The sequence below is a fragment of the Suncus etruscus genome, chromosome 1, assembly GCF_024139225.1.
Source record: "Suncus etruscus isolate mSunEtr1 chromosome 1, mSunEtr1.pri.cur, whole genome shotgun sequence".
Lineage (NCBI taxonomy): Eukaryota > Metazoa > Chordata > Mammalia > Eulipotyphla > Soricidae > Suncus > Suncus etruscus.
In genome coordinates, this window is record NC_064848.1 from 122,677,873 (window position 1) to 122,688,558 (window position 10,686).

At 32.5% G+C, this 10,686-nt stretch overlaps 1 protein-coding gene across 1 annotated transcript in view; it reads right to left on the bottom strand.

The window, feature by feature from the left end:
- Window positions 1-9,272, bottom strand: part of PPP1R3A (protein phosphatase 1 regulatory subunit 3A) — a 43,146-nt gene extending 33,874 nt beyond the window's left edge. Inside the window, 1 exon segment of the mRNA XM_049783131.1 lies at window positions 8,485-9,272. Within this exon segment, the coding sequence (XP_049639088.1) occupies window positions 8,485-9,272 (788 nt within the window).
- Window positions 9,273-10,686: the final 1,414 nt, after the last annotated feature.

Genomic DNA, 10,686 nt, shown 5'->3' on the forward strand with positions numbered 1-10,686 from the left:
GGTATCTGAAACTATTGAATCTACTCTATTTTGTAAAAATAGAAATAAGCCATGAAAATAATGTAATTCTTAAATAGAAAGCATAATATAGGAATGACAACATTTAATTCAACTGAGATTCAAAATAAACTAGTGACAATATTAAAGACATAGGACAGTATGAATCCCCACAAAAGAAGACATAGGATTTCCTCATAGAATACATTACTGAAGAATAACAATCTTCCCAGGAGAGAATATATAACCATTTGGCTTGGGTAGTTTTCAGAATCATTCTGCCTGAAAGCAAAGGATAAAATTAAATTGTGTTTTCTACAGTACAATTCAATAAAATGTGTTCAGAAATAGAGCTCCATATTAACATTGAAGTGAATATAAGTTTATTTATACTAAACTAAAGTATTACTTCTAACATTATAGTGAAGATTATATATTTTAAAGTGCAGTTTCTCTATTAGCAAATGCTCAAAAGAGTTGAGATATAATAGCATTATTATTTATAAGAATTAATTACCAAAAAAATCTAGGTATGTTTAAAGTGGTAAAATGTTAGAAGTTTACTCAGCTTGATTACATAGATTGCTGATAAATATCTATTTGCCAGAAAATTCTATGTAACTGTGTAAAGACAATTAAAATTGTTTAAATTTTTTTCTGGAGAGCCACACCAAGCAGTTAATTTTGATGTACAAAATTACTGCATCACCACCAATGTATCCAGGACCTTACATCAATGTCCCTATGTTTTAGAATAAATTCATAATAGATTTAATAAGTTTTAAAATGAATGTTTCAGTGTAATTTTATGGTGAATTTAGAGTCAATTGGTTTGGTTTTATCATGGTCTAATTTTTAATAAACTATCACAATATCTTTAGTATAAAATTTTAAATTGTTTCACAAAATTAGGAGAAAAACCTAGTATACTTCACAAAAGATTTGGGAGATATGTTGCATTTAATTTTATTTTATTTTTGGTTTTGGTTTTGGTTTTGGGGCCATACCCAGTGATGCTCAGGAGTTATTTCTGGTTACGCACTCAGAAATCGCTCTGGGTTTGGGGGAACAATATGGGATGCCAGGGGATCAAAGCGCGTGCAAGGCAGATGCCTTACCACTTGCGCCACACTCTGGCCTCGATATGTTGCATTTTAGTATATGTGCTGCCAAAGTGAGCACAATATGTTACTTTTTTTTGTTTTGTTTTGTTTTTTAGGCCACACCCATTTGACGCTCAGGGGTTACTTCTGGCTATGTGCTCAGAAATCGCTCCTGGCTTGGGGGGGACCATATGGGACACCAGGAGATAGAACTACGATCCATCCTATGCTAGCGCTTGCAAGGCTGACACCTTACCTCTAGCACCACCTTCTGGGCCCCAATATGTTACTTTTTATTGCAATGTTCTAAATTGGTAAATAAAGTCTAAGTCTACTTCTGCACATAAGGGATAATATGTCTTAGGAGGTTAGAATTCCATTTCTAATTATGACTTCCATAACTGGCATGTAACATAGACTTGGAGAATTACATGAGAGATAGGGTATAGAGGACGGTCAGATTCCTTAAGAACAATTTGCTTAATATACTAGGTTACGAAAGTGTAAAAATTTTGATTTAGAAATTTTTTTTATTTTCCATAAAAATCTATAAGTAAAAGATGAAGACTAATTTCCATACCAATTATTTATATACTAGATAATAATACTCTAAAATATGTGACTCGAAGAGCCAGAGTGATAGTACATAAGGTAGGGTGATTGCCTTGCTTGCCTTGCTTGCATGCAGTTGACCAAGCTCCAATCCCTGGTATTCTATAGGATACACCAGCCCAGCAAGGAGCGATCCCTAAGCATAGAGCCAGGAGTAAGTCCTGAACACTTCCAGATATGGCCGCAAAACAAACAAAACAAAATGAATGGCCCAAGTAAAGTATTTAGAAATTTAAAAAAATATTTGAAAAGATACAAGAGGTGTATCTGAAGAACATTTTTTAATTAATAGTGACAAGGAACAGATATACTTTAAAACTAAAAAATAGACAGACTTGATTATCTATATGAAAATAATATGCACAATTTAATTTTATATTCTACTATAGTTATAAGGGTACGACATAGTGGAATTGTGGGCACTGAGTTTATTTACTCCAAAAGAACAATTTTACAAGTAACCTTAGGGAAAAAGTCATTAATTGAAATAGACACTGTTCCATGTGCACAAGGCCATGTGTGCGCGCACACACACACATACACATAAACACACAAAACTAGTTCTAGTTTATGAGTAGGTGATGTTCCAAAATTCTTCTGTAATCCAGACATTGCTGCCATTTGGAAGTTATTATTTTCGTAGAAGCAGTGCCATAAATATTAGTTACTATGGTATTCTCCCAAAATTATTCAACCTGTAATATAACTAATTTCAAAACTATTTGTATTAGTCTGGGCCCTGGCAGTCATAATAATAATGAGAAAAACATTATTCCTCCAATAATATGAGGCTGAGAACTAGCACTCTTAAAACTTTTTTAATGTGGGTTTTATCACCAATGCCATTTTGTTGATTGCAAACTGTCAGTAACTGGAATGTGTACTATTGTATGGGAGCTAATATACTTCTCATAATCATTCTGCCAAGTAGAAATTATTATCTTTAATTTATACCTGAATGAAAGGAATTAGAAATACACCTACACAGAGATACATAAATTAAATACATATGTAGTTTTGCAGTTAGGTATCATGCTATTGATGATTTTTTTTTAAATCAAAAGAGCACTAGACCATTGAGCAGGCCCAACCTCAGGTGTCAGTCCTATGCTATTTTTTTTTTTTAGTATGAAAAACTTGGAACAGAAACAAGTCACTGTCACTAGAGTTGGAAGTTGAAAAACTAACTTATCCCACTGTGTAATTCCTTTTTCCTTGGAACTTTACTTGCTCATAGTTCACGGCCTCTGGTGTTTAGTACAGACTGCAGATAGACTTCAAATGAGACAATTGGCTCAGAGAATTCCCAAAAGATCCCTTCCAGGACATGGCACCTGTAATGATTTCCTTTGAACTGGGGATTGAGAGAAATTCTGAATGATAAGACCCTATCTTTCCTTTTCTATCAGAAAAGTTTCACTACTAAGGAAAGTTTAGACTTAGCAGGTTTTGATTTTCACAACACCGGGAAGCCACAAAGCCCTCCTGGTAGAGCTCCAAGGAAACTCTAAACTAGTTGGCTTTTTGCTGTCAACTAGCTGGCAACATCTAAACAGTCATCTTGATGGGTCCTGTGCAGCTGTGTTTTATGTTTCCATATGGCCTTGTCAGAGGGTCCCTCCATTAATAAGACCTGGCTGCCACAATTAGTATGCACTCAAAATAAGTTAGTTGTGGAATACTATAAACCTTAAAGACCTCTTGGGACTATTTACACTTTTGGAATATTTCCAGGATACCAGATTATACTGCAAATTAAGAAAGTCTCACAATCCAAAAGCTTTGACTGGAACCTGCAGCATAATTCTATCTTATGCCCCATTTTCTAGTGCTTTTCTTGGCTGTGTTTTAGCAGTTTTACCACTTTGAAAGATAAATTCTGTTATCTGAAAATCATGTTATAAAATGTATTTTTCTCCTTCCCAATCTTAATATGCCTTCTTTCTTGCCTCAGATACAAAAATTAAAGACATCAATTTAGTTCTTTTTTGGCACTAAAATCTATCAGAAATTTATTTGCGTTCACCTGGCCAAGTTGTAAATCCCACCTAACACCTATATCATGGTGTTTCTTTACATAAAATAACAATATTGGTTTCACTTAATAAAATACAAGATGAGATGAAGTCAGTCAGTGTACCCAACTACTGGGAACATATATTTAGCAGCTGGTGGAGGAAATAATGCAAAAATAATACATTCTTTAGCCCTAAAATGCCAAAAAATACACTTTGTATTGCACAATATTGGTTATGGTTCATATACTAAAACACTAAATAATGTGACGTAAACATTTGTAATCTCATTTTATGTCTTTGACTTTGATACATTCTCAAAGATTCTGACTGTTTTTCTGTTCTCTCTCTCTTCCTCTTCTTTGATCCCTCCTTCCCTGTCCCTCTCTCTTCTTCCTACCTCCCTCCTCCTTCCTCTCTCACTCTCTTGCTCCTATCTTTCTCTTTGAAACTCTCCTTCACTATAGTCTCATTATTTCCAGTCATATTTCTCAGTTGAATACTGGCACCTAATAACATGGCACCTACACATTAGTCCTTATTAAAGACTCATATGTGTTTGGGAATATAAACAAAGAAACCTACAATGTCTAGAGAAAGAACAAAAATTCAATCAACAGAAAATTGTATGTGCAGCATAGTCAATGTTTCTTAAACGTTTCGCTTACTTGTATTAAAATTTGCACTAATAAATGTTTCTGTTTTACAAATTGATAAACAGTTGAGAAATAAAATAATATATCTAAATAGTTATATTACACATAGTGTTATATGTACTATATAATAGCTGTATCAAAATATTGAACATTATTCAGTGCATGTCTATTCAATACAAAATTATTAACTTTTGTAAAAACACCCTCTAATCTGGTCCTTCATTTTTCTTTTACTTTCATTAAGTATGGGAGTTTTTTGTAGGTATTAATACCATTTCCAGCTTTCAGATGTTCTGGATATAAGGTTACATGTATCAAAATTAAAAGTAAGGGGCCAGAGTGATAACACAGCTGTAGAGTGTTTGCTTTGAAGTGGCTCACCCAGGATGGACCTGGGCTCAATCCCATATGGTCCCCTGAGCCTGCAAGGAAGCATATTTGAGTACAGAACCAGGAGTAACCCCTGAGCATCAGCAGTTGTGGCTCCAAAATCAAAAACATAAAAATAAAATTATTTTTGCATGTTGATTAAAAGATATTGAGAGACAGAGATTAACATTTAAAGTTATTGTTAGGGAGTATTAAAGTGCAAAAAAATGACGTTGAGGCAGGTTGAGTCTTGCTAGAGATTTTTAGATTCATTTAAAAATAGAATTATTTTTTCTTCATACAGTTAGAATTTATTGATAACATTATGTGGCAAACACTCTACCAAAAGTTGTATATATATGGTCTAGTGGCAACCTTAGATAACTTTCTATGAGAGAGATCTATGATTCCCAAGCAACAGGTAAGAAAACCAAATGGTGTTGAAGTTTGAACTCAAATTCAGCTATGTTTAATACTAAAGCTCATAGCTAATTTGAGGGTTTTATTTTTCATGAAATTTCAGCTTAAATATCTGTGTATATTTCATGTAATAGCTATCATATCATTTGTACATTTTGGGCACTTATTTTAAAATAAAGTCTAGGGCCAGATCAGAAATCTACTTGATTTGTTTAATAGCACATACTCCTGTGCCACATATGAGGTGACACGTAGAAAATATCTTGTGATGCATGCCTCCACTCTGTGTAATTGAATAACTCACAGTCACATGACAATGAGTTACCAACTCTGTTCCCTTTTCACCTAGATACTAATTTCTTGTTACTCTGTATAGAGTTAAGAATATCAGGGAAATTACCAACCACATTAATGTAGAGATTTTTAAATTCTGACGATAGTGCCTGTGGCAATTGACATAAATTATATTCTAACCCCTTGAATTTATTTCCAACAGTTCATCTGTACTTGGTAGAGGGCTTGTTGATATATTCAGAAAAATAAGCTCTAGGTTCTGATACTAAATTAATTTTGGTATTAAGGGGAATGTAGTTAAATGTTACTCTAAATTAGGAGTCTTAACTCCACTTTAACTCTGACATTTATCATATAGTCATACTAATCTAATTGCATGTAAAAGCAAAATTCATATAAATTTATCTTTTGTATTTATCTTCAGAAATAATTTACTTCTACATTAAGTCAGATAAGACGCAAAATGCTAAAAGTCAAGACAAAATAAAAACAAAATTAATTCTGTAACTCTACAGGGAGAAGAGAATATTTAAAAAGTTATAATTTTTGATCAAATAAGTGTTATTACATTTTTATAAAGCCAAGTCCATGTTTTGTAAAATAACACTGCTAAGGTATTCTATTTTCCCTAACCAAATACTCTGCAATGAAATCCAACTGCAATATTCATTTAGAAATTTGATAATGTTCTCTTGCATGAGTTTTAGGAATATTTGAAACCCCATTGCATATAAATTATATCATGGAAAAGCTGTATAAATATTCTACTATGGCACATGCTGTTCTAAATATCTGTCAGGATTTCCTTTATACACTCTATTTTGAGTGGTATATAAATCAGATGTAGAAACTCATGTTGGACTGAAATGCAGCACAAAAGGCCTCCTCCAGAGGAAAATGTATTTTTTCAAAATATGGTATGAATTATGTTGGTCATTTTAAGTTATAGAAGTGGAGAAAATGTATTTGTGGTTTTGAAGGAGGGAGATTTTTTCCATTTTTATCATTCATTAGGAAACTTAACAGCCTTTAGGCTGGTTTGTGGTTTAGCTCTTCTCAGGTTTTTTCCCAAAGTGGTATTAAAACTTGAAAGGTGTCCACTGTGAAGTCAGTGATTACCACTCTAACACAAATATATATATATATATAATATATATATGCATATATTATACATATCTAAAGAAGAAATTCCAAAAATGCTGTGACCAGTATAGAGCATTGGCCTGTCAGTTTTTCATTTATTGACATCAGGTCACGTTAAGTCTACCAAAAAACTTTCCAATCTATAGCATAATTTGGTATATATTACTTATACTATTTTTGTACATTTCTTGCATATTTTTGTATATTTTTAGCTCCCACTTTATCTTTAAGGTAAATTAACAGTTATATATTGCTTCTTCTATAAATTAATTTTATTCCTTTTCTGAAGCTTATTTTTGCAGTATCTTATATACTGAAGATTATTTCATTTGTAAAATATTTCCTATGCTGTATGTTTAGGTATGTGTTTGTTTAATAATGTTGAACATATTTACTCTAAGGTAATATGTTGCTAACTAATTTTATAAACAAAATATTTGACATATATATTTATTGATAGCAGCAATTAATTCTGTAAAAGTTAATTTTGATTAAGAAAGTTGGCATAATTCACAAGCTAAACATATAAAATCTAATTATAAATAGCTAATAACTAAGCCTTTTAAGTGACTTTATAAGAAAGTGCTAATAAGAATATTTTAATTAATAAATTGCTTCTACTATGCTAGTTCATTGTACATTTGATTAATACATTAATGATAAATATTGATTGGCATTTAAAAATTTGTAGTGGGCTAGAGATATAGTACAGTGGGCAGAGCTCTTGCTTTGTACACAGTAAACCTGGTTCTATTCCCAGCATCCCATGTAGTCCTCCAATCACTGCTAGAAGTAATTGCTGAGTGCAGAGCTAGGTATAACACCTGAGTATTGCCAATATAGTTTAATGAATAAACAAAAGTAAAATAAATCATAATATAAAAGCTCAGAGGTTTAAAAACAAAACCCAATGTTATTTCTTGAGTTTTTCAAAATTCCAGTAAGAATCTGAGTGTTTTGATTAGTAATGGATGAGTTTTATTTTCATCAAATTATACTGTTTACAGTACAATTTTAGGTTTTAGCAATAATATGGACCACTTAGAAATTTTAACATGCCTAGCAGATCAATAATGAACTGCTCTACAGACAGGAGTTTATTTGCTTCCTGGATATTTTATATACTAACCTAGTGTTGTGAAAATTAGCTAACTTTATAGTAGAGAGAACTGAATGACACTTTTCTTTATGTTTTTTTTAATATTAATAGGAGAACAAGATTACTAACGAGAGCCCAGGTCCCAAATCTCTAAAGCTGAAAATTCTTATTTCTATTTGGGTCATTATTTTCATTCTGCTTCATTTAATTTTACTAAATTATACTACTTTGTCTTCCATAATGTTACAGTTGGTTATAATTATAAAATGGCATGTGTAATTCAAATGTCATTTATATATTTATATCTTTTATTCTTTTATCATTAAAGTATAGCTCTTGTCATTTAACTTAACTCCAAGCTTTTTATAAGCATAGTTAGATATTTCAAGAGTTTTATGTTGGTCAGAAATGTTTTTGAGTATAGAAAACATTTAAAAACATCTTTAAATAAACTTACTTTAAATGATATGATAGTTTAACATGTTAATAGTATATTCCCATGTCTTAAACTTAAGACATTTGTAACTCTTTAGCTAGATAATAAACTCATTTACTCAATGTATTACATTACACCTCTATTTTTTCTTTGGAAGAAAAATCCCACAATGATGTTATTTGAATAGTACTGACCTTGCTTGTTAAGGCCTAACACCATTGTTTCACACATAACAAAAAGTATGTTTTGAGTAGAAAGAAAATATCTTGCAAAGTGTAAAATCATGCCATTTTTTAAATCTAAGTTTATGAAGAGTAAAAATATTAAGATATATCCTCACCTTGGTTTTACCTTTAAGCAGCCTTTTATTTGTCTACTAGGAACTTCTTCCTGTGATTTTATGGGCTTCGGCTCTTGCTCTTTCTTTTGACATACCAGTATATAATTTGTGCCTTTATTATTTGACCAAAATGTACCAACAGAAGTTTCATATCGTATACAAAACTCAACTTTATTGCCTTCTTTTTGGTAAGGTGGAACTAATGCAATCTTAAAGAAGAATTGGTCAGTTTCCCCATCACATGAATTTGGAACATATTCTGCTAAAATGTCATAATGTGTCTGCCAGTCATCTAGGGACATGCGCACATATACTAACTTCTCAAAAGAAATATTCAAAACTCTAATAATTCCTTTCATGCATGTAGATCCAGGTAAATACTCCGTCGATTCCAAAATTGCTTTCTGTGTCTGAAGCTGTTGCATAAGATCCTCTTTTGAAGAAGGCAATTCAAATTGTGGAGATAATACATATTCTTCTGTATTGAAAATGTCCCTTTTAAAGTCAAAGTTGGTTGAAGCACTTGGAAATTCCCAGCAATCAAATTCTTTGACAGACACAAGATTGAGTCCAAAGTTGTCAGCAAATGAAACTCTTCTCCTACCTGAAGATGGTGTGTCCAAGTACATATTTTCCAAAGGATCAGAACTTCGCCTAGTAGGCTGAGGGGAGAAACCAAGCTTGAAAGTAGGTGTAACATCTTCATCTTCAGAAAAAGAATCAGATAAATTGGGAACTTCTAAAAAGTTATCTTTGGTAATCTTACTAGGTTCTTTAGTAGGCTCCATTGGGCTTTCTGATATCAAATAAGGGAGAACTGTACAACTAGAAGAGGCTGATATTTGAGATGCTGAAACTTAAAATAGGTATAATGTTACAGTTGACATTGCAAAAGGAGTCAGCTCTATAAATAGGTCTGCTGGTGTGTAAACTATGCGAGCTTGTTGCCAAAGGCCTTTAATATGATAGCATTAGTGCCACTCTCACTAAAATGTTTCAGATTTAACTTTGGGTTCTTAAAGTTGATATAGACAGAGTTATAAGAAGATATTTTAAAAATCTTTGAGTACATGCCCCACATTTTGTAACATTCAAAATAAAATATTATTTAACCAGGTAATAATAAAAATTAAAACTTGAAATTTTCTTTGAAAGGAGTGAAAATGATATAATAATAGATATATAGTTTGAACTGAAAACAAATATTCTGGAGAAAGCAATAACAAAATGGAGGAGATAAGAATGTTTATAGAATTGGAAAGACTCAGTAACTCATGGTTTGGAGAGATTATACAACAGATTAGGTGCTTGCCTTGTACATGGCCAACCTGGGCCCCATACCAGATATCTACTATGGTCCCTGGTCACTACTAGGTGTGCCTCCCCCCCCCCAAATACCTACCTACAATTTATAAGGAACTTGGAAAGCAAATATGAACTAAGAAATTTTTCAAATGGGGTAAGCATACCTAGAAATATTCTGGAATTACTCTTGGCTCTAATCTCAGGAATTGCTTCAGGCAGTTCTCCAGGGACTGTATTAGATGCCAGAGATTGAACCAGGTTTGCAGCATGAAGAGCAGGCATTCTACCCACGGTGCTTTCCTCCACGCCCTGGAATTATGATATTGTAAAGTAGAAATGTGGGTGTTCTGAAGGAAAAGTTAGCATATTTATATAAATAAAACTTTTGAAATAAATCATTTTGGTGAGATATAGAATAAATACTATGCAGGGTTGGAATGAGGTAGATTTAGAATAACTCAAGTAAAAAATTAGTCAAATCAGTTTATTTTAATCAAGTTTCATTCAATTGAACCATTATGAAACTAATACAACAAGATTTGTGCTATTCACAGAAAAATATGAAGCATAGTAGCAATTCATAAAACACATAGAAAAATTTTCATCTTTACTATTTCTTTTTTTCTTTTTATTTAAACACCTTGATTACATACATGATTGTGTTTGGGTTAGTCATAAAAGGAACACCACCCATCACCAGTGCAACATTCCCATCACCCATGTCCCAAATCTCCCTCCTCCCCACCCGACCCCTGCCTGTACTCTAAACAGGCTCTGCATTTCCCTCATACATTCTCAATATTAGGACAGTTCAAAATGTAGTTATTTCTCAAACTAAACTCATCACTCTTTGTGGTGAGCTTCCTGAGGTGAGCTGGAACTTCCAGCTCTTTTCTC